Raw genomic sequence first — 24,273 nt, forward strand, 5'->3', positions numbered from 1 at the left:
TAAATACTTGATGTTATGTAATGTGTGTGTAATGCGTGATGGTGGCCTTGTAATAACTGTAATTTTTTTTCTGTAATATTTTGGTGGTTGTTGGGATGTATTGACCAACAGAGTTTATTTATTTATTTGAGGATTTGTAGCTTGTAAGGTAATTTTTAGCTGCGAGATGAAGAATATATTTATTAATGATTCTAATGTTTTCTTAGTTTTCCCAGCACTAAACACTAACACCCAGCACTAAACACTAACACCCAGCACTAAACACTAACACCCAGCACTAAACACTAACACCCAGCACTAAACACTAACACCCAGCACTAAACACTAACACCCAGCACTAAACACTAACACCCAGCACTAAACAGTAACACACCCAGCACTAAACACTAACACCCAGCACTAAACACTAACACCCAGCACTAAACAGTAACACCCAGCACTAGCACTAACACCAGCACTAACACAGCACTAACACACCCAGCACTAAACACCTAACACCCAGCACTAAACATAACACCCAGCACTAACACCCAGCACTAAACACTAACACCCAGCACTAACACAGCCACACTAAACACTAACTTTTAGCACTAAACACTACTTTTAGCACTAAACACTAACACCCAGCACTAAACACTAACACAGCACTAAGCACTGCCACCCAGCACACTAAAACACTAACACCAGCACTAAACACTAACACAGCACTAAACACTAACACCCAGCACTAAACACTAACACCTTTTACTTACTAACACCCAGCACTAAACACTAACACCCAGCACTATATACACTAACACCCAGCACTAAACACTAACACCCAGCACTAAACACTAACACCCAGCACTAAACACTAACACCCAGCACTAAACAGTAACACCCAGCACTAAACACTATCATGTACAGTGTATATAAGAGGCTATGACACAACGTCCGCCAACTATGTGGTCTTGCGAAATGATTGAAGATTTCTCAAAGTTCAGGCATCTTTTCCTCCTCTTCTCCCTCACTCACTCACTCACTCTCTCACTCTTCCTCCCCCTCTCTCACTCTTCTCCCCATCTCTCTCTTCTCCTCCCTCACTCTCCCTCCTCCTCCCTCACTCTCCCTCCTCCTCTCTCTCTCTCTCTCTCTCTCTCTCTCTCTCTCTCTCTCTCTCTCTCTCTCTCTCTCTCTCTCTCTCTCTCTCTCTCTCTCTCTCTCTCTTATTCTCCCTCCCCCCTCTCTTATTCTCCCTCCCCTCTCTCCTTCTCCTCATTCTCCCCTCCCCCTCTCTCCATTCTCCCCACCTCTCCCCTCCCCTTCTCCTTTGCTCTCCCTCCCCTCTCCCCTTGCTCTCCCTCCCCTCTCCTTGCTCTCCTCCCCCTCTCCCTTGCTCTCCCTCCCCCTCTCCCTTGCTCCTCCCTCCCCTCTCCTTATTCTCCTCCCCCTCTCCTCCACTTTCCCTCCCCCTCTCCCTCTTTCCCTCCCCTCTCCCCTCCCCCCCTCTCCCTTGCTCTCCTCCCCTCCCTCACTCTCCCTCCCCCTCTCCCTCACTCTCCCTCCCTAGACGATAATCCTTAGGGAAATTTTTGTTGTATGTTTCTTTTGTTTGTGTTGATGGGAAGTGCCTGAGGTAAGGGAGGGCTCAGGGTGTGTCACTGTCTCTCACCGTCACTGTCACCGTCACTGTCATTGTTGTCTCTCACCGTCACTGTCACCATCACTGTCACCGTCTGTCATTGTTACTTTCACTGTCACTTACTGTCACTCGCCGTCATTACTGTCACTGTCATCGTAAGTGTCACCGTCTGTCACTGGCCTTAAAGGGAAGTCACTGATAGATCGTTGCCATGGTGATATAGTGATATATGTTGCGTATAGTGAGTTGTAATAAAACCTGAGTGGTTGGTATAGTGACGATCTTAATGAGTTGAGTGTTACCTGCTTGAGTGTGAGTGTGTTTGGGTGTGTGCGTGGGAGGGGGAGGGGGGGTGTGTGTGTGTGTGTTGTTGAGTGCGTGTCAGTATACATGAGTGCGTGTCAGTATACACTATAATACATCTAACTTGATCACAGTGTAGCCAAGGGCCTTAATTTAGTTACACTTGCGTCAAATCCCTCATCAACTCGTTCGTTATCAAGTGCAACAGTGGCGGCAAGACGAAGACGATGCCGTGGTCTCGCCCTCGCCTCCGGACACGACTTCCTTTCTGTCTTCATATCAACAAGTCTGGCTGGTAAAGCGCCCGATGCTTGGCCTCAGTAACATCTACTCTGTGATTCTCGTCGTCTCTCGTTAGGAAGATTAGAATCACAACTCAAATATGTGGAATCTCTATTTGGAGAACTCGTGAGTGATACCAGTGAGAGAGAACAGTCAGAGATAACACGTGTGGTTAGTTATTATGGAGATTATCGCTTCCTCCCGTGTCCTCAAGTGGAGAATCTGGACTCGTAACAACAGATAAGAGAGCCCAATGAGGGATCAAGATGTAGTGTTGCGTGTTTGTTGTTTTAGTGTTTTGTTAACGATTCTGTGATTGTGGTGCTGATCGAAGTGTAAAATGGCGAAGATTTCTCTCTCTCTCTCTCTCTCTCTCTCTCTCTCTCTCTCTCTCTCTCTCTCTCTCTCTCTCATCTTCTGCCGATTCTGAGTGAGGAATTTCAAAAGGCAGATTCTTTTTTTGTTAGCATCTATGTGAATCTTTCTTCAAGTGATTCAGTGAAATTGAAATATTAACATGATGGTGATTCTTATAGTGGTGTTTTATGGTGAATCTTTAGAGCTGAATTAGTGATTCCGAGTGATTCGTAATCTGACAGAATCACTGAACATAAGGTGAAGTGGTGATTCAGGCGAATAGTAAAGTCAGTCATAATAATTTATTGATAATGAAACAAACTGTTTTTTGGCTTTGTGTGTGCATGTGTGCGTAGAACTGGTGTGCATATGTATACACGTATATGTATAGGCCCTATGCATGTACGTATCACCTTAAGGACATGAACGTCTTAGTCTAGTAACGTGTAGGTGTAAATTCGGGGACGTGAGGAGCGACGATCGTGAACGTGAGTTGACTCAGATCACAAGAACGAGTCATTAATTCTGAGACGTTGTTCACACGATGGACCGTCTTCCTGAGAGAGAGAGAGAGAGAGAGAGAGAGAGAGTGAGTGAGTGAGTGAGTTAATTAAGTTACTATAATAAGCTATCATCAACGTACAGTACATATACATAAATTTTCTCATATCAGTTATCATTAATATTATCCTGGCAATAATAATAAATTTGGCGCGAACATGACGTAATAAACCAGCTCCAAAAAATAAATAAAAAAAAAAAGGCGCGAACAGATTCCAAGTTGGGTTAAATAAATTTGTAAGTAATTTTTAAGAAGCGAGAGTAAAAAAAAATAGTGTGTCATAGAAAACGGAACAGCAACACCGAGGACTTGTCTAATTTGGTTTGTTGGTAGAGGGGTGGAGGGGAGAGAGGGAAGGGGGGTGGGGAAGGGAGGGATGTAAGAAGGATAGGATATATGAATGAAGGGGAGGTATAGGAGGGACGTAGAGATGGGAGGGAGGGAGAGAGACGGAGGGAGGAAGGGAGGGAGAGACCGTGTATAATTATTTCTTGAATGTTTATATAACTGTAACTCTTTAAGCTTCGGTGGTGTTGTCGGTCAGTTGTATTTGATAACATGATTCTAAGGAACAGATTCTCCGAGATTCTCATTCCTAGTTAGTGTGGCAAAATGATGACCAAAATGGCTTCCAAACTGCACGTGAGACTCTATCTTATGCGATTATTTCTCAGCTGCGGTAGAATAAAAAAAAAATATCGAATATTTTTTGTAATTTCTGTGCTGGTTTATATACTAGCAAACACACTCGCAGGTTTATGTTTTCAGAAGAGAACGGTCGTGATAGCTAGTGGTGACCGAGCAAACACACTCGCAGGTTTATGTTTTCAGAAGAGAACGGTCTTGATAGCTAGTGGTGACCGAGCGCTTCCCTGACTCACTTCGAAATGGATCGATTTAGAAAAAAACTCTTCAAGAGCCGCAAGAATAAACGTAAACTCAGTTCTGAACCCGAGGCTTTGGACTTGGTGGTCGCTAATCAGTACGACTTCGACCAGGAGGGGAGTGAAGACAGCGAGAAGACCAAGAAGAAAGAGACGTTCTCAATACGCAGGAGGACATCAGATGGAGAACTCTACTCCCAACGACGAGAACACCAGAAGAAACTTTCAATCCACGGGGCCTTCTCCAACCTGAGCCTCAACACGGAAAGAACCAAAACAGTGTATGAAATAGAATCTGGTGGGCATGAGAAGACCACATCTCGGGAGGTGTACAGGAAGAAATCTGTAAAATATAAAGTTGAAGGTTGTCACCGTAACTCTGGGAGGCCGCGGACGCTGAATGAAAGGGAGTTAGAAGTCCTGAAGTCAGAGAAGTCCTATTTCAAGCAGAGGAAAACATCGACCCATTCCTGCAAGTCCCTAGGGGGAAGATCAGCTGGTAGGGAGAACGTCCAGATCTACGTGGACGGGATCCCCAGGGGAGACTCTGTGGGTGAGGACGAAAACCTTGACGAATCAAAGGACGATAATGACACGGACCATGACGATTACTCCACGAACGATGACGAGGATATCACCCCGACGGACGCCACCTCTACCGATTACTCTTCCGCTGATGTCACGCCCACACACTCTAGAGAGCAAATCTTCTCTGGGGGCGGCCAAAAGTTCTCTACTGTGAGGCGGCGGAATCATGGAGTGTCCAAATACTTTCTACGCTCCAGACTGAGGTGGTCCACGAAGTCATTAGGTAAAACGGTCGTTCCCGGATCATGATTATTGGTGGCGGGCCGAATGGTGTCTCAGTACTAGTAGGGATCCCAACCCAACCCAACCCAGCCCAACCCAACCCAGCCCAACCCAACCCAACCCAACCCAGCACCCACCGCCCAACCCAGCCAACCCAGCCCAGCCCAAGCCCAACCCAACCCAACCCAACCCAACCCAACCCAATAGTATTGGAGCATAATTCTAAATGGTTAGGTGAGGTTAAGTGAGAAAGTTATTTACAATCAATCACATTGAGGGCTGGTGACTACGACCATCCACTCTAATTATTTCCGGATGATCTTTGCCAATCGAATTTGCTTTTATCATTTATCCATCCCAGTCTCTCTGCCTTCACTTGGCCACTCCCACCTTCACCTGGCCAATCCTACCTTCACCTGGCCCCCACCTTACTAGCCACTCCTACCTTCACCTGGCCCTCCCTACGCTACTAGCCGCCTACCTTCACCTGGCCCTCCTACCTTCACCTGACCCCTCCTACCCTCACCTGGCCCCTCCTACCCTCACCTGGCCACTCCTACCTTCACCTGGCCCTCTTACCTTCATCTCTCCTCATTAATATCCCTTCACCTCTATTTACTCCCTTTAAAATAAACACAATGCACGGGGTTAGTGATATAGTACTACGTTATTATATTCACAGGTTAAACTTTGTCCTTACTACAGTAGTCTTGTGGTACGAGCGACACTTGTTGTTCCTATCATTCAGCTCCCAGTACCAGATCACCCCCAGCAAGAACATTTCCTCACGGGCCACATATAGTTCTCCTATATATACTCCTACTCTCTCTCTCTCTCTCTCTCATGTTTATTATTTTAATGTTTATTTATATTTCAGATTGACAGTAAACCAATCGGGTATAACGTTAACCTAAGTTAGTTTTAACCTAACCTAACCTAATCCTAACCTAACCTAACCTGATGTAAATATGCTTCCTCGCCATTCCAGTGATTCCAAGTATAATTCCAGGTTGTTTTAGTCGTTATGTCTTCATTCCTGCGATTCCAGTATTCCTATTCCAGTCATTTGCATTCCAGTCATTCCCGCATTCCAATTATCGTTTTCACATTCCCATTCGAGTCATTTCCACCATTCCCGTTCGAATAATTTCCTGGTTTCCATATTCCCATTCTATTCATTCCCACCATTCCCATTAATTTCCACATTTTCATTCCAGCCATTCCCATTAATTTACACATTTTTATTTCAGCCATTCTCATTAATATCCACATTTTCATTCCAGTCATTCCCACCATTCCCATTAATTTCCATATTTTCATTCCAGTCATTCCCACCATTCCCATTAATTTCCACATTTTCATTCCAGTCATTCCCATCATTCCAGGTTTGGCAGCCCAACCAGCCGTTTCGAGTGCCTTCTCTCTGCCCCACATCAACCAGTTGTCTGATTATGAGGACGACTCTACGACCCAACACCACGACCCATCCCCTGCTGACATACACTACGACCACGAGAACCTGCTCAAGCCCACGTGAGTACCTCTGTCTGTCTGTGGCTGTCTGTCTGTGGCTGTCTGTGGCTGTCTGTCTGTCTGTCTATATTGTCTTTTTTCTTTCTCTTTCTTTCTTTGTAAATTGTCTGTCTGTACCTCGTGTTTTGTCTTTTGGCTGTGTTCATCTCTCTCTCTCTCTCTTTCTCTCTCTCTCTCTCTCTCTCTCTTGACAATTGGTTACAGTGTTTGTAGGTCAATTTGGCTCCAGTTCTAACCTAACCTAAACTAGCCATTAGTATTGAAATTTATTATTATTATTTATTATTTTTATTTATTTATTATTATTATTATTATTATTATTATTATTATTATTATTATTATTATTATTATTATTATTATTATTATTATTATTATCTACCCATTGGTTGTATGGAAGTATTTTCATGTAATTTGATCATTTGAGCGAGAATATCCTCTTAATTACCGAGCCTAATGACCCTTGACCTCCTTAATTACTCTCATATGGCCAATTAAACTTCTAATGCTGTTAGTTGGTGAGTTTTAAGCCATGTCATTAGGTGTCATAAAAGTCTTGTAAATGTTGTGGATTTCTTGTAAATTAATATGACGTGTTTCTTTAATGCACCCTCTCCCCGACGCTGACAACCCCCACCTATCCTTCATTTTCCTCCTTTCCCCACTTCCTCATTTCCTCCATTCTTTCCTTCCCCATTTATTGCTTCCTTCCTTTCTTCTCTCTCCGTTTTCTCCTTTCTTTCCTTCACTTTTCCCTTTTTTCTCCCCTTCCTCCCCCCACTTATTCCCTCCTTCCCTTCATCTCCTCCTCTCCTCCACTCCCTCCTTCCCTCCCTCCCATGACCTTGGCACCGCGGCTTAGGATATTATTGCCATATATGGACATCCTGGCCCTAATGGTACTTCCTGCACACACACACACACACACGCACACACACACACACACACACACACACACACGGATGAGAAAGATTAGATCATTTGCCATTAAATTAGAATCTGTTGTTTTTCTAATGTTGTACTGATAATAATTTTGTTTACTTTTACATAGACTATTGTTTTTGTTTGTCACTAACAGACTGTTGTTGTTGTTGTTGTTTGTGTCAGTAACAGATTATTATTGTTGTTGTTGTTTCAGGAATAAACGATCCGACAAAACAAAGAAGACAAAGTTAAAGAGACGACGAGCCTATTACCGGACACCCAAAGATGTGAGTACCTTGTTTACCTTTGAGTACCTTTTGTTTACCTTTGAGTACCTTTTGTTTACCTTTGAGTACCTTTTGTTTACCTTTGAGTACCTTGTAATAGCCCCTGTCTTATAGGCAAAAGAATTATATAAATGGGTTAATTACATTTGATTTATATACTCTGTCATCCCTCTGTAACTTCCCACTAGCTATGAGGTAGCATGTTCAGAGCACGTGATAAGGTGTGCCCACGGGAAGTCGTGTCACTTAGTGCTGAGTTAAGCATTAAGTAGCCGGCTCTCTGGCCACCTCTTGCGGCAGTTGTTTGATATTCTTGACGAGAGGAAGACGTTATTGAGAGCCATCGTGGATGGTTCCGTCTTCCCTCGAGGGAGGACGTATATTACCGTTCTCCCTTGACGGGTATTATGGGATTGTCACTCAACACCTCACACCAACCGGACGTATTTAGAAGAGCTCTTTAACATAGCCTCCGTCCTCATGGTAACACTCATAGCTACAGTGATTAAGTTACGGTGAGATACTCTTGGAACTGTATCTGAGATAGTTCCTCAATAAATAGATAACAGGCAATTGGGTTTGGTTACTAAAACCCTATATACTTTTACATGTTCCAGCCCCATTAACTCATTAAGAAACAACGGTTAAAGGGCCAGTTCAACCTTGTTTACCTGTAATACCTTGTTTTGTTTACCTGTAAGTAACTGATATACCTTAATTACTGTAGTACCTTGTTTGCAGTACCTTGTTTACCTGTATTACCTTGTACCTTGTTTACCTGTAGTACCTTGTTTACCTTAGTAGTACCTTTTACCTATTGGTACCTTGTTTACTTATGTAGTACCTTGTTTACCTGTAGTACCTTGTTTATAGTACCTTGTTTACCTGTAGTTTACCTGTAGTACTTGTTATACATGTTGTATTTTACTGTAGTACCTTGTTTACCAGTAACTTTTTAACCTGTAAGTGCTTTTACCTTAACTGGCGGAGGGGCAGGTGGTGGGCGGGCGGATGGATGGGTGGCTGGCGGGCGGCCGGGCGGGATCGATTATAAAGAAACTCGGCACACCGTACTCTAAATGTCCAAGAGAATGTAAGGCAATTTTGACCGTCAATCAGTGTGTTGCAGCGTTGAGTGTGTTGCAGCGTTGAGTGTGTTGCAGCATTGAGTGTGTTGCAGCGTTGAGTGTGTTGCAGCATTGAGTGTGTTGCAGCGTTGAATGTGTTGCAGCATTGAGTGTGTTGCAGCGTTGAGTGTGTTGCAGCATTGAGTGTGTTGCATCATTGTAACACTTATGGGTGTGATTCAGGTGTAACTTGCAACACTTATAAACAGTGTGTCTCGGATAAAGTGTGTTTAGATTGTAATTAGAAAATATCTGTAGGGGGAAAACTAGAATATAAATTGTTTACTTTTGTTTGTTTCTACGTAACGCCTCACAGGTTAATGGGCGCCTCCCTCCTTTTGCCTCACTCCCTCCTCTCCACCATCCCCTTCCTCCCTGCCCCTTCCCCCCCTCCCGTCCCTCCCTTGATCAGCCTCAAGTGGTGAAGGCAGAATCTATATTTAGGTTTAATTTTAAAAGATGTGATTGATAAGGAAAGACGACCATTGCTGCCCCACCCCGTCATTATAGGAGTCACCTTCCTCTCCTTCATACCTCATACTTGAACCTCTGATACCTGATACCTGACCCCCCTAATACCTGATACTTGAGCTCCTGATACATGACCCCTTGATACCTGATACTTGATCCCCTAATACCTGATACATGTTACCCCTAATACCTGACCCCCCTAATACCTGATACTTGAGCTCCTGATACATGACCCCTTGATACCTGATACTTGATCCCCTAATACCTGATACATGTTACCCCTAATACCTGACCCCTAATACCTGATACTTGACCCCCTAACACCTGACTCCCAGACATCTTTCCAACCCTGATGTAACGACAGGAGATAAAATAAAGAATCAACTCGATAACAGGAAGGAGAGGAGAGGGATAGGTGATGATGATGGAGGGATATGGGAGAGAGTGATAAAGATGGGAGGAAGTATAGGACCCGATAACTGTGGAGATAGATGGAGAAGGCGAGGATTGATGATGATAATAATAATAATAATAATAATAATAATAATAATAATAATAATAATAATAATAAATGTTTGAGTGGGGTTGATATTTGTACAAGAGGTTTAACCCTTTGAAAACGAGGGGTTTAAACCTTCTTCCTCATAGAGTTAAACCATCATCCCTAAAGAGTTAAACCACCATCCTGAAAGAATTAAAACCATCCTCATGAAAAGACTGACAAAGATTAGAGTTAAAATATTCCCGTCTGTTGTTTTAATCAGCTGTTCTTTGTTTTGGTTCTGTCAGTTGATTATACGGGGAATTCCCTCCCTTACTCGGCTGTTGTTTTAATGTTGGGTGCTGGTGGATTATTGGTTTTGGTTTTTGGGGTGGAGATGGTGGTAGTGGTGGTAGTAGTGGTAGTGGTAATTGGTTGCTGTTGCGATGATTGTGGTGGTGTTTTATAGTAGTTGTGATGGCAGAGATTGTGGTGATAGTTGTTGTGAAAGTAGTAGTTGTAGCATTAGTGGTGATGATGGAACTTTCTAATCCCACATCAAACTTTCTAATCCCACATAAAACTTTCTAATCCCACATCAAACTTTCTAATCCCACATCAAACTTTCTAATCCCACATCAAACTTTCTAATCCCACATCAAACTTTCTAATCCCACATACAACTTTCTAATCCCACATCAAACTTTCTAATCCCACATCAAACTTTCTAATCCCCACATCAAACTTTCTAATCCCACTTCACAGGGTTACCCACTGCTAATGACTTTGGTGTTAGGATTAAAGATTTTCTCTCAATTTTCATCTTTTTGTCAACTAAATTCTCAGAAGTTTGAGTGAGTGAGTGAGTGAGTGAGTGAGGATTTCTGGAAGAGTTTGGTGATTGATCTGAAGGAAGTGATTGATGGATTGATAGCAGCTGTGATGAATGAGAAAGAGAGAGAGAAAATATATAGAGAGTTTGAATAGATAAACGAGGGAGATGCAGATAGACAGACAGAGAGTGACAGGGGGAAGGGGGAGAGAGACAGAGCGGAGGGGAGAGAAAGATACAGACAGGCAGACAGAGAGACAGGGAATGAGAGACAGACAGACTGAACGTGTCCAAGTAAATCTCCTCCACACTGTAGGCAGAGGACGAACGAACATGCGTCTGGCGTAGCAGCTTCCAATAGGGTGATATTCTGTGATGATGAAACGCCAGGCGATGTTGATTGTCCGTGCTGGCATTATTATTGTTATATTTTGTTATACTACCTTCATATATGTTATACTATTAATGCATATATACACATCTATATAATATACATACTAGTATTATTATTACTACTTTGCTGTTACTCGGATTCAAGTTTGACGATCATCCAGCTATGATACAATGATATGAGTTATTAAGGATGTCACCTAGGTTGGTGAGTTCTGAGGTGACTAAAGAGGCCGATACGGGACCGGCAGAGTCGTCCACAGATGTTGCACGCGTGGAGGGCTACATTTAGTGCGGGAGGGGTGGCGGCAGCATCTTTCCGGCGTTGACGCTTGTCTGCCTCGGTATGCAGTCGGGCTAACTCGAAAGTATTGACACCTTCTTGTGTGGTGCTCCTCCATGCGTTACGGTGTGGAGTAATCGTCTCCCAGGTGAGGGAGTCGATTAGGCACTTTTTCAGGTTTGTCTTAAGACTATCCTTATACCTTTTCAGTTGCCCGCCGGCGTTACGTTTACTATTCGTTAGGTGACTGTAAAGTAGCTGCTTTGGCAGTCTACTGTCGCCCATGCGGGTAACATGGCCAGTCGAACGTAGTTGTTCATGGATAATGGTAGCCTCGATGCTCCTACAGTTGGTGTCAGCAAGAATACTGGCATTTGTTCTCTTGTCTTCCCAGCGAACTCGGAGGATGGAACGTAGACTACGTTGGTGAAAGTTTTCAAGTGCCTTCATGTGCTACCATATAGCAGGGTGGGGAAGACCACTGCTCGATATACGTGAAACTTTGTAGATAATTTCAGCTCCCTACAGCTGAAGACACGGGTACGGAGTCTGCCAAAGTCTTGAGATGCACATCTGATCCGATGTTGAATCTCTTCATCGATGTCTGCGGTGGTGGACAAGTGGGAGCTGAGATACCCAACGTGGGTAACATTAGAGAGGGTGGTACCGTTAAGCTGGATGGATGGTGGAGGTGTGGCTGAACCAGGGGCAGGCTGAAAGAGAATCCGAGTCTTACGTACATTCACCTCAAGGCCGAAGTGTGCATACACACCTGTGTAGGTGTTCAGGATCTCCTGTAGGTCGCGTTCAGTGTGAGCAACAAAGGTGAGGTCGTCTGCATACTGAAGTTCACCTTTGTTCCTGCCTGGAGTCGTCTTATGTTGAAAAGACCCATCATCCGGTACTGGATGTCCACCCCGCCGGCTAAATTGGCACTGGCACGAGTAAGGAAGACGGCCAAGAAAATGGAAAAGAGAGTTGGTGCCAGTACACACCCTTGTTTAACCCCTGTTTGGATGGGGAAGAACTCAGACTGGGTGCCATTGTGCAGGACATTGCCGTTCATGCCATCGTGGAGTTGCTTCACAATGGCGATGAATTATGGTGGGCAGCCAAAACGGCTGAGGGTCCGCCAGAGGGCTTCCCTGTGGACAGAGTTGAAGATCTTGGTTAGGTCGATGAAAGTCATGTACAGTTCACGACGCTGTTCTCTGCACTTTTCCTGTATCTGGCGGGCAGCAGAGATCATGTCAGTGGTGCCACGTGATGCTCTAAAGCCACATTGAGATTCTGGGTGGAAGTTTTCCGCCTCAGGAAGAAGTCTGTTTAGGAGGACTCGGGCGATAATCTTGCCAGCTACGGACAGCAGCGACATCCCGTGGTAGTTGCCACAGTCTGACCGATCTCTAATGCAGCGACCATAAGAGGTTGTATAGTTTGTTTTTGTTTGGATCTGTGAATATGATTGTGTTTTTGACCGCAAAGGGATGACCTTACTGGGTGTGGTTGCCCAGTAAGGTTGGTTCTTTAGGCAGACTATGTTTAGGGCACCTTTTCTAGCCCCTCCCCATGTGGGGTGAGCAGAGTGGCTCCTCGTAAGGGCTGCTCAGTCGCACAGACAGGACCGGATTGCACTGCTGCCTAGATCCCAGTGCATAAACGACCATCTTATCTGTGCCGTCCATGAGCAGAGTTGTGACTAGAGACTCCCGGCAGTGATCTCTGCCTGTCCCCGTCGCCACTCGTCCGTCGCCAAAGGACTTTTGGGGGTATAGGGGTTTTGATGATGATGATGATGAGAGGTATGATGAGCTGGGTGATGGCTGTGTGTGAGTTTTATTTATGTGGTGAGGCAAGAGCACAGGCTGCAACCACACATCTTGGCTCTCCCTTTTCCTGATCCAGTGGTGCAACGACTACGGAGAGGGAGAGTTGCAATGGACTGCCGCTAGCCTAGTTTGTTGGGTTTCACCTTGGTAGCCTGTCCATCAGGCATTGCCTTCGTCCGCCGGTGTAGTCGTTGGGTTCCCATGGTTGGCACCTCTTCCGCCGTTGGGGTCTTGTTGGAGCTCTGTAAGCATGTCTGCCTGATGCGGGGCTCCACCGCAGATTTTTCTTTCGTGGTTTACTCCCGTAGCCTTATACCTACCAAGGTTAATCCACAAGGCAGCGGGGCGGTGGTTGGTAGGCGCCAGGACGTGTCCACATGCCAGTGGGCCTATGTGCCATCCCTCTGGGGCCCACTGCTGCTCTGAGATCCTCTAATGGTCTAGCCTGGGCCCACGAGGCTCCCAGTTACCGTGTGTTGCCACGAGGAGGCACAGCAAGAGTCTTGATGGTGAAGAGGCTGTGTACTGGCAGGGGAAGACTTGTGTAAGTTGCTTCCCTGTTCACCACGAGGGCTAGTCAGCGGCGACAGCTGAAAGCAAGAGGGAGCAAGCAGTGCTTGCACCTTCACACTAACATAATGCTGCCACACTAGACGCATTACACCACCCTGTGTGTACACATGCAAACAAACAAACAGACATAAAGATCAAAACTATTATACTAATCATATTAATTATGACATCACAACTGGTGCCAACGCTCGTTATAATAATGTAATTATCTGTCAATTATCTACATTAATTACATCTGGAAGGGTTAGATCTTTAATAATGTCAATCAGGCTCATAATATTGTTGTAAACGTTGTGTGGTGTAGTGTATGAGTGTTGTAAGTGTGGGGTGTATCATACACTTGTATACACCATATATCACATAGCTCCTCTAGGCAACAGTCAGTATACCACATCAAGATATACTACCATGTTCCCTCATTCGCTCCCATTTTTCCCTCGCCTGAAGGAAAAACTCTAAGCTAAATATTAGTCAACCATCTGATATATTCCTCCATTAGTATACCCGGATACAAGACGCTGATATAACCACCACACAGAGGGTGTATTCCCCCTTCCCCCCCCCCTCTCTCTCTCTCTCTCTCTCTCATTTCCGCTCACAGCGCCGAAGCGAACTTTCATTTCCACAGATGGGGGAAAAATCTTCGTCAAATTCATTTCGCTTCAGTTTTGGGGGAAAAGAGAAAAACATCTTTTTAAGGACTAAGGAATAAAAGTCATGTGTTTGGTGACTGATGAGAGAGAGAGAGAGAGAGAGAGAGAGAGAGAGAGAGATTTGGGGTGGATGGGAAACAAATAAACATTGAGATAGAGAGAATTGAAGGAGAGAGGAAGGAATAGAGAAGGGGTAAGGAATGGAGGGAAGTAGGGGAGGAAACTAGAGGGGGGGGGGAAGAAGGGAAAGGGGTGTAAGTAATGGAGGGAGGAAGGTCGATATGGTGAGTTTACGAAAGAGGATTTGTTGACCTTTGATGTTCAGAATTGTGGTGTGTGTGTGTGTGTGTGTGTGTGTGTGTGTGTGTGTGTGTGATGGGGGTGGATGTGTACACCAACCCCCTTTACTACCCCCATTACTGCCCCCTCCCCCCTCCTTCAACCTCTACCCCACATTAATGCCAAAATGATTAACCTCTCATCCGTTCCTTCGTTAAACTTTCTGTCTTCACCTCTGGATTTTCTTCATCTGTTCCGCTGCTCTTTGATTATGCAATCTGTCCGTAATCACGTTCCTTTCCTCAATAGATAGACAGACAGATAGACAGAGATAGACAGAGATAGACAGGGATAGGATTCTTACCCCCAGAGCGCCATCTATTCTCTTACACACTCGGTCATCTCACAGTATTTCCCTCGTCAACATAATGAACGAGAATCTATTTTATCCCTGAGTTTAAACATTTTTTTCCCCTCTACATTATTCAACCCATGAGGGAAAAAAAAGAGGTATTCGAGTTTCCGTTTTCTCTGATGCGTCTGATGGTGGTGGTGGTGGGGTGGACGACGTCGGGATTCAGGAAAATGAGATCAGTGTTTTGGTGGACGTCGAGGAGTAAGGACCGCGTCGCTCCCCACGTTCTCTTATCCCTTGTGTGTCTTATGTGTGTCCGGCGTATACGCAAATGTCACGCTGAAAATCGATCGTTTCCCGAGGGGATTTGCGTAGTGAAATAAAAACATGATAGTGATGGATCTGAAGGATTTTAGTGTTGGCTTTTAGCGAAATAAGACGTGAAATTGTAGACTTTTTTTTTCCCCCTCTGTGTTCTGGGAGGGCGTGGGCTTGATCGGTGGTTGACCATACATTACCCTAACAAAGAACAATAGACTAATCTTATTATGTAAATCTTGTGTTTGTTTAGTAAGTGTGAGGAACATAGAGGAGCATCGTGTAATAATATTAATCCTTTGGTTATCGGGATCAAGGTGTTGGGTAGTGGTGAAGTGAGCAGTGACAAGGTGGCCACAGTGTTGGGTGATGACAAGGATCACCTCCATAAAGACGTTGTGGTGATGAGGTTACTCTTCACGGCCTATCTCACTGTCTGTCTGTCTCTCTGTTGAATAAGTGTTTTAAACAGAAAACCAGACGGGAGCATATAAGGTGTAGCGTGTGTCTGTCTGTCTGTCTGTTCGTACTGTGACAGGTCAGTGACTTATAGAGGAGCAACTTATTGAAAATCGTGAGGACTTTATTTTCAAGAGTAAGACGGCAGCAGTAAAGACGACGCCTGTGTGTTGTGTGAGAAGAGGTCACCGTCTACCCTCATGTGTTTCAGCCATTTACCTGTCGTGAACATTCTTGGAAGCCACTTTAAGCACCTTGAGACCAGACAGGTAAAGATAAAGGCCTCGACTGTCAGTACTTGAGACAGTGCCCGCAGCTGGTGGTTCTTAGCACGAGTGAGGATCAAGTCCTGTATTACCCGGAGGCAGGAGTGTTGTATGGACGTAAACAAGGAGATGAGGTTTTAATGATGCCCTAAAGGTGTGGTTCTTCATGCTGCTGTTGACGGTGTGGTGGAGGGTATGATGTCCTGGTGCCCCCTGACGGAGGTGATGGGAGGCTAAGGTACAGCGGGGCATGGAGGGCCACCATCGTCGAGCCCTCTCCTGGAACTGTCGACGCTCGGGCAAAATTTCCCCGGCGACGAAGGAGAGAGGTGGCGGGGAGGGCAGTGCCTGGTGGGACTGGGGGCGCCGCTCCCGCTCCCGGGCGCCCTCCCCCGCCAAGGACAGGTCCACCACCTTCTCCCCGAGGCGTGACAAGTCCCCGCCCGGCAAGGACAAGACCAACAACACTAGCGCCTCTATCAAACTGGAGCGCCTTGACCGATCCCCTACTAAAGACGATCGTTCCCCCACCAAGTCGCGCCCTACCTCACCCTTGTTGTCCCTGTCGAGGCCATCTTCAGGGCCCTCAACACGTCCCTCGTCGCCATGTTGCGCCCTGGGACCCTTCATCTCGGCTCTGACCCCTCGCTCAGGGGCCTCGTCGCCAGTGTTCCCCGTCTCGCCCTCCTACAGGCTGGACAGTGTTGTGTTGTGGTCGTCGGCGCTCTTCTCACCTCCCTCCCTCATCATCGACCTGGACGTAGGTGTTCCTCAAGTATATTGTAGTTACTGTAGTGCCAAGGTCCTTGGCTGACAGTCCTAAGACGTTCTGGTCCTTGGCTGACAGTCCTAAGACTTTCTGGTCCTTGGCTGACAGTCCTAAGACGTTCTGGTCCTTGGCTGACAGTTCTAAGATTTTCTGGTCCTTGGCCGACAGTCCTAAGACTTTTTGGTCCTTGGCTGACAGTCCTAAGACTTTCTGGTCCTTGGCTGACAGTCCTAAGACTTTCTGGTCATTGACTGACAGTCCTAAGACTTTCTGGTCCTTGGCTGACAGTCCTAAGACTTTCTGGTCCTTGGCTGACAGTTCTAAGACTTTCTGGTCCTTGGCTGACAGTCTCAAGGCTTCCAGGGTCCTTGGCCGACAGTCCCAAGGCTTCCAGAATCCTTGGCTGACAGTCCCGAGGCTTCCAGGGTCCTTGGCTGACAGTCCCAAGGCTTCCAGAGTCCTTGACTGACAGTCCCAAGGCTTTCAGGGTTTTGGCTAACAGTTCTAAGACATTCTGGTCCTTGGCTGACAGTCTCAAGGCTTCCAGGGTCCTTGGCCGACAGTCCCAAGGCTTCCAGAATCCTTGGCTGACAGTTCCGAGGCTTCCAGGGTCCTTGGCTGACAGTCCCAAGGCTTCCAGAGTCCTTGACTGACAGTCCCAAGGCTTTCAGGGTTTTTGGCTGACAGTCCCAAGACTTTCAGGTCCTTGGCTGACAGTCCCAAGGCTTCCAGAGTCCTTGGCTGACAGTCCCAAGGCCTTCAGGGTCTTTGGCTGACAGTCCCAAGACTTTCAGGTCCTTGGCTAACAGTCCCAAGACTTCCAGGGTCCTTGGCTGACAGTTCCAAGCCTTTAAGGTTCTTGGCTGACAGTCCCAAGACTTCCAGGGTCCTTCGGTTGACGGTCACCAGTCTTGAAGGCCCTGCGACTGACACTCATCAGATTACAGTGGTTGATCACTAATCTTTAAAGCCGAGAGCTAACGAGTAGATCCACTGTGTGATGGCTGCTGACGTCCCCAAAGGGAATCTGACGGCGAGCTGACATCAGTGACTAGTCAAATTGGCCCCAATCTCAAAGGGACCCATTATGCAATTGAATAGGTTAGGTCAGGTCAGGTCAGGTCAGGTTAGATTAGATTAGGTTTTGTCTGTACTGTGGTGAGGTCACGTCAGGTCAGGTTAGGTTAGGTTAGTAATCCTTCCACTGGCTCCTTAGAGCTTTATTTTGTTTAGTCGTAAACTGTATTTTTTGTGCCGACGCTTAAAAACTCTGTGAGCTCATCAGATTATTTTCAGAGGTAGTGTGGCGTGTGAGAACAATGGTGTGGTCCTTACCCCCCCCCTTATCATCTCCCCTTATCCCCACCCCTTATCCTCCCACCCCCACCTCTTATCTCCCACCCCCTTATTCTCACCCTCCTCCTCCCACCTCCCAACACCTGCCACTCGGGGGAATATTGTATGTAACCGACCACCAATAGAAATAACGACTGGAAATATATCCGTGGTTCACACACTGAGCCTCGCCGCGGCCACGCTTGAGATTACATTTGGGTGACAATCGAGGCAGAGAAAGTGTATTGGTTTGAGGTGGAGGTTAGGAGTCACTTGGAGGAGGAGGGAGAGAGAAGGAGGAAGGGTAGAGAAAGAGAGAAGGAGCAGGGCTAGAGAAAGAGAGATAGGAGGAGGAAGAACAGAGGGGTGGGGGGGAGAGAAGGGGAGGATGAAGAGAACGCCTAATGTGATTGCGTAAAGATATTAATATTGGGAAAAAATAGTCATCCGTATTGTGTCTGGATATCGTGGAGGAGGAAGAGGGGTACAGGAGGAGGAAGAGGGGTACAGGAGGAGGAGGAGGGGGAAGAGGGCAGGAGGAGGAAGAGGGTAAGAAGGAGGAAGAGGGGTATAGAGGAGGAAGAGGGAAGAGGGTACAGGAGGAGGAAGAGGGGTACAGGAGGAGGAAGAGGGGTACAGGAGGAGGAGGAGGGGTACAGGAGAAGGAAGAGGGGTACAGCAGGAGGAGGAGGATGGGAAGTGTACTGTAGTATACTGAAGAGCGATACAGTAGTATACATAGTATTCTTCAGTTAGTATACATAGTTCAGTGTCGTTGTTTGAGCAGGAGATGTAGTCAACACCTGTTTACCTTAATTACAGTTGTACTTAATACACCTTTTAATTGGTGCTAATTAACGACAGGTAAAGTAATTAGTGTGTAGTAATCAAGGTCTTAATAACTTACCTGGGAAGGTGTAGTAATTCACCTGTGTCTAGTGTATAATATATTGTTAGTGTACATGAGAGAGAGAGAGAGAGAGAGAGAGAGAGAGAGAGAGAGAGAGAGAGAGCATATTTTCCCGTCACCCACAATACAAGACACTAGTAATTCGACAGACAGACAGACAGACAGGCAGACAGGCAGACAGACAGACAGGGCGCTGTAAGGCCAATGTCCTAGGATTCTCCCTTCCCTCCCTCCATCAGTTTCCCCCAACAACGTAGGCGTGGTTGATAGGGTGAGACTAACTACCCCCAGCTGTAAGATGTGTGTGTGTGTGTCTCGAGATACCAGTAGGCTAGGGAAGGGGAGGATGGGTAGGGGAAGGAAGGGAGGAGGGGAAGGAAGGGAAGGAGGGGAAGGAAGGGGGAAGGGGAGGGGTAGAGAAGGAAGGAGGGGAAGGAAGGGGAAGGGGAGGGGTAGAGAAGGAAGGGAGAAGGGAAGGAAGGGGAGGAGGGGAGGGGTAGAGAAGGAAGGGAGGAGGGGAAGGAAGGGGCAAGGGGGAGGGGTAGAGAAGGAAGGGAGGAGGGGAGGAGAAGGAAGGGAGGAGGGGAGGGGAAGGAAGGGGAGGGGGAAGGAGGGGAAGGAAGGAAGGAGGAGGGAAGGAAGGGAGGAGGGGTGGGAAGGAAGAGAAGGAGGGGAGGAGGGGAAGGAAGGGAGGAGGGTTAGGGAAGGAAGGGGGAGGGGTAGAGAAGGAAGGGAGGAGGGGTATGAGAAGGAAGGGGAGGAGGGGTAGAGAAGGAAGGAGAAGGGGAAGAAGGGGGGGAGGGGTAGGGGAAGGAAGGGGAGGGGTAGAGAAGGAAGGGAGGAGGGCTATGAGAAGGAAGGGAGGAGGGAAGGAAGGGGAGGGTAGGAAGATAACAGTATTGACAAGGCTATTCTGGAGGGGCATTGTCAGGATGATGATTTCTCCCTCCCTACCACTCCCCTCCCCATAGACTTCTTGTGTGTTGCGTCTGGTCTGCAGGGGTGTAGGTTGGGGTTGGTGGGTGCGGGAAGTTAGGGAAGGGACGGAGGGTTAGGGTCGGGGAGGGAGGGGAGGTCAAGGAGGGAGGGGTTAAGGGTCGGGGGGAGGGGTTAAAGGTCAGGGAGGGAGGGTTGAAGGTCAAGGAGGACAGGGGAGGGAGGTCGGGAGGGGTTAAGGGTCAAGGAGGACAGGGGAGGGGTTAAAGGTCAAGGAGGGGAGGGGTTAAAGGTCAAGGAGGGGAGGGTTAAAGGTCAAGGAGGACAGGGAGGGGTTAAAGGTCAAGGAGGGGAGGGGTTAAAGGTCAAAGAGGGGAGGGGTTAAAGGTCAAAGAGGGGAGGGGTTAAAGGTCGGGGAGGGGAGGGGTTAAGGGTCGGGGAGGGGAGGGGAGCTATTTTAACAATACAGGCAGACTTTCATGGTGGTTTTAAATTCTTGTTTTAGCGGCGACAGATTAAAGTTTTCCCCGATACTTCTGGTCGAGTCGTTCCGATATTGTGTTATGGTTTTGGTCGAGTCGTTCCGATATTGTGTTATGGTTTTGGTCGAGTCGTTCCGATATTGTGTTATGGTTTTGGTCGAGTCGTTCCGATATTTATGGTTTTGGTCGAGTCGTTCCGATATTGTGTTATGGTTTTGGTCGAGTCGTTCCGATATTGTGTTATGGTTTTGGTCGAGTCGTTCCGATATTGTGTTATAGTTTTGGTCGAGTCGTTCCGATATTCCAACTTTCTTAAAATTCCAACTTTTCTAAAATTCCATCTTGCAAGAAATTCCCGTCATTAGTAGTGAGAATACAGAGAGAGAGAGAGAGAGAGAGAGAGAGATGCCGCGTTTATCTACACTAAACACGATTACAGTACACAGGTTGTATATCTCGCTTCCTCCTCGTTTCCAAACACTGTCCTCTGTGTGTGTGTAATAATGATGATAATTAGCGGTTTATTGAAAGAACATGGCAGCCAAATAACTTAAAATATAGAGTCAACAGAGATGATAAAGGTTATATAATTGGGGAATGGGTCACTTGATTGACAAATAATATACAAGTAACATAAGTGATACAAATATGATATATAATGACTAGGTGGGGAGAAGTTTATTTAGCAAGAAATTTCAGCACATCAACAGTTAAAAGATAAGATACGGAGTAAACACACTGGTTGACTACGAGTTGTTGATACATTTTACAATGGTTGGGACTGGGCTGTTCTTATAGCGATCAGTACGTGCTCGTATGGGCTGGATGCGGTTGTGGTGTCGAACAGCAATTCGTGGACGAGGGATCTCGGGTGGTAGTAGGAGCCGGTGTCGAGGATGGTTCCGAAGATTCACACCAAAATGCAGATGAGGTCGTGGTGATGGTCAGAGAGAGCCGAGAGGGTCAGTGTGTTGAGCGCTTCTTGATATGTGCAGTAGGAAGGGGAGAGAATAATCTTGCATGCCCTCTTTTGCACTTTTTCTAGGTGTTTACGTTGCGTGGCATTTCGGGAGGAAGACCAGGCGGGGAGGCATAGTTGAGCTTGGGAAGTATGAATGTTGAGTAAACACTGAGGATCTCGGGCTCAGGAACTCCAAGGGACTTGAGCCGGCGGAGGAGGTGGAGACGGAAACTGGAGGATTTGACAACTTCACTGACGTGTGTTTTCCAATTTAGTTTATCTGTAGTGACGTCGAGGAGCTTAGTGGAGTCCACAACCTGGAGTGTGTTGGGACCTAAAGTAATGGAAGGGGGTGGGACAAGGTCGGGGGAGAGGTTGATGTGCATAGCCATGGTCTTGGTATGGTTGATGGTGACGTGGTTGTTGGTGGCCCCAATTAATGAGACTGTTCAATAAATCCTGGAGGGCGGTGTTGTCGGGAGCAGAGTTGTTGACGCTGATCCCAATGGTGAAGTCGTCGACATATTTCCAGCGAGCAGAAGTTTCTCTTAGGGCATCATTGATAAGCATAAGGAAACATAGTGGTCCCATCTTGGTGCCTTGGGGGACGCCACAGGTGAGTGACTGAAAGGTGGAGACAGCCCCTCGGGAGCGTACGACTTGGCGTCGGTAACTAAGGAAGTCTGTAAGCCATGGTATAAGACTTCTTCAAAACCTGAGGTCGATAACTTTGTTGATTATTAAATTGTGGGCTGGTTAACTTAGGCACTGGTGACACATATGGGGTCTTCTAGTCAGCTGGCCATCTTGCTTGGCTGAGGGAAGCATTGATGATGGAGCAGAGGGGTTTAGCTAGTTCCGAGGAGAACTCCTTGACGAGTTTCATTGGTAAATCAATGGGGGTGGTGGAGCGTTTTAACTTCAGTTTGTCCAGACGTTTTTGCTACTTCAAATTCTTCTACTAAGTCAGTGGAAAGGGGGCTGGTAGGTAAGCAGGGAGACTGGTTGTGTCAAGCCGGGGGAGCGTCTGGCATATAGTTGAGAAATGGTTGTTTGATTGCTCAGCTGCGTCACCATTAGTGAGATGGCTAAGGAAGGGGAGGAGGTATGTCTTATTGTTTAGTCCACAGAGTTCTTTAAGCTTACCATACCGCTGACTGTTGTTGGTCTGCTTCAGGTGTTGCAACTTGGTTGGGTAATGGAACTTCTTTGCAGAGTGTATTTCGCGGATGACTCGGTTGTGAAGGGACCTGTAGCGGTTGTGGTCATTGAGATGAAAGGCTCTGTCTCTCTGTTGCATAAGTCCTTTGATCCGAGGTGTGATCCAGGGCAAGTCAGCTGGGTGAGATCTGACGGCGGTGAGCTTCCGTGGTGGTGTTGGTATAATTTATCCATTTGGTGTCCACGTCATCCACGCTAAGTACTTCAGTCCAGGGATGGTGAACTATCCACTGCCCGAAGAGACGCACTGCAGAGTCAGTAATCGGCCTGTGGGTCTTGATGTAGGGTCTCTGTACTTGGCTGGTAGTGGCAGCTGGGGACCAGAGCACTGATAGGTGTGTGCTACACCCGATAGGAGGCATTGGTTGAGGTGTGTGTGTGTGTGTGTTCTTCCTTCCTTCCTTCCTTCCTTCCTTCCTTCCTTCCTTCCTTCCTTCCTTCCTTCCTTCCTTCCTTCCTTCCTTCCTTCCTTCCTTCCGTCCGTCCGTCCGTCCGTCCGTAATTTAAAAGTTAATTAAGACTGACAGAAAACATAATTGGTCGCTAAGTAATAATATTTTTTCGTCATATATTTGTTGACGCTCAAGAGTCTATAAATAATATTTCTCTCTCTCTCTCTCTCTCACAACTCACCCATCCCTCCTCCCAGTCACCCACCGTCCCCCCTCACTCCCCACTCACTCAACCCCCCCCGCCACCCACCCACACACTTAACAATACAATCCTCCATAAATAGATCTAGAAGAAATGCTCCTTCCCCCTCCCTCCTTCCTCCCTCCTTCCTCCTCTCACCTCACCTCCCCTCCCTGCTGTTGGGGTCCGCGCGGCCTTCCTTGTTGGAGGATATTGTACCTTAAGAGTTTGAGGCGTGAAGATGAATGTGTTCACCAATTTAATTCATATTTCTTTAGAATGACAGCGGGGCGGGGCGGGGGCGGGGCGGGGTTGAGTGAGAGAGGTAAGACGGGGTAGCGGTCTGTGTTGAATGACGATCTAATTTTAAGGGGAGAGGAGGGGAAGAGGTAGGAAGGGGGAGAGGTAGGAAGGAGAGGTAAGAGGAAGGGTTTTTTTATAGTATTTTGTGGGGTTAGTTTAGTCCTGCTACCGAGGGTGTGAGGGAAGAGAGGGAAGGGGGGAGAGGGAAGGGGGAGAAGAGAGGGGAAGGGGAGAAGAGAGGGAAGGAGAAGAGGGAAGGGGCAGAAGAGAGGGAAGGGCAGAAGAGAGGGGAAGGGGCAGAAGAGAGGAAGGGAGAATGGGGGGAGAGGGGCAGGGGTGAGGCAAGCAGAACTCTGAAGATTTATGTCAAGAGTATCGGCTGTGTCTCCCCACCATGAGGCCTTTTGTAGGAGGGAGGAGGAGGGTGGAGGAGGAAGAGGGTGGAGGAGGAGGAGGAAGAGGGTGGATGAGAGGAAGAGGGGAGGAAGAGAACATAACAAAGGAGTAACTGAAGCCAAGGCGATAAATTTACGATCAAACTTCTCTCTCTCGCAAATAATTATATTGAAGTAAATTATAATTAAGATTAAGTGGGGGTGAGGGGAAGGGGATGAGGGGGATAGAGGGAGGGGGGTGAGGGAAGTGGGATGAGTGGGGGTGAGGAAGGAGGTGAAGGGAACGAGAGTGGGCGGTTGTCTCTGAGGTGAACTTAATCAAACTATATATAATAATTTTTCTGGTGGTGATTTTATGTGACGTGTTATCGTTTCCATGACTACCTGAGTGGTGGGGGGGGGGTGGAAGGTAGGGTAATGAGGTGGAAGGAGGGAGGAGGGGGGAAAGAGTT

General features: G+C 46.9%; 1 protein-coding gene across 2 annotated transcripts in view; it reads left to right on the forward strand.

Annotated features, from left to right (window-relative positions):
• The first annotated feature begins 2,224 nt into the window (after positions 1-2,224).
• Positions 2,225-24,273, forward strand: part of LOC121866850 (pleckstrin homology domain-containing family G member 5-like) — a 117,718-nt gene continuing 95,669 nt past the window's right edge. Inside the window, exons 1-4 of one of the 2 annotated variants that reach the window (XM_042366590.1) lie at positions 2,225-2,332; positions 3,957-4,820; positions 6,205-6,352; positions 7,488-7,560. In XM_042366590.1, coding sequence (XP_042222524.1) covers positions 4,013-4,820; positions 6,205-6,352; positions 7,488-7,560 — 1,029 coding nt within the window. In that variant the 5' untranslated portion in view covers positions 2,225-2,332; positions 3,957-4,012. Of the gene's footprint in view, positions 2,333-3,893; positions 4,821-6,204; positions 6,353-7,487; positions 7,561-24,273 lie in introns of both variants that reach the window. The other variant, XM_042366588.1, reaches the window with a different exon arrangement.

This window comes from Homarus americanus, unplaced genomic scaffold, assembly GCF_018991925.1.
Source record: "Homarus americanus isolate GMGI-L3 unplaced genomic scaffold, GMGI_Hamer_2.0 scaffold7968, whole genome shotgun sequence".
NCBI lineage: Eukaryota > Metazoa > Arthropoda > Malacostraca > Decapoda > Nephropidae > Homarus > Homarus americanus.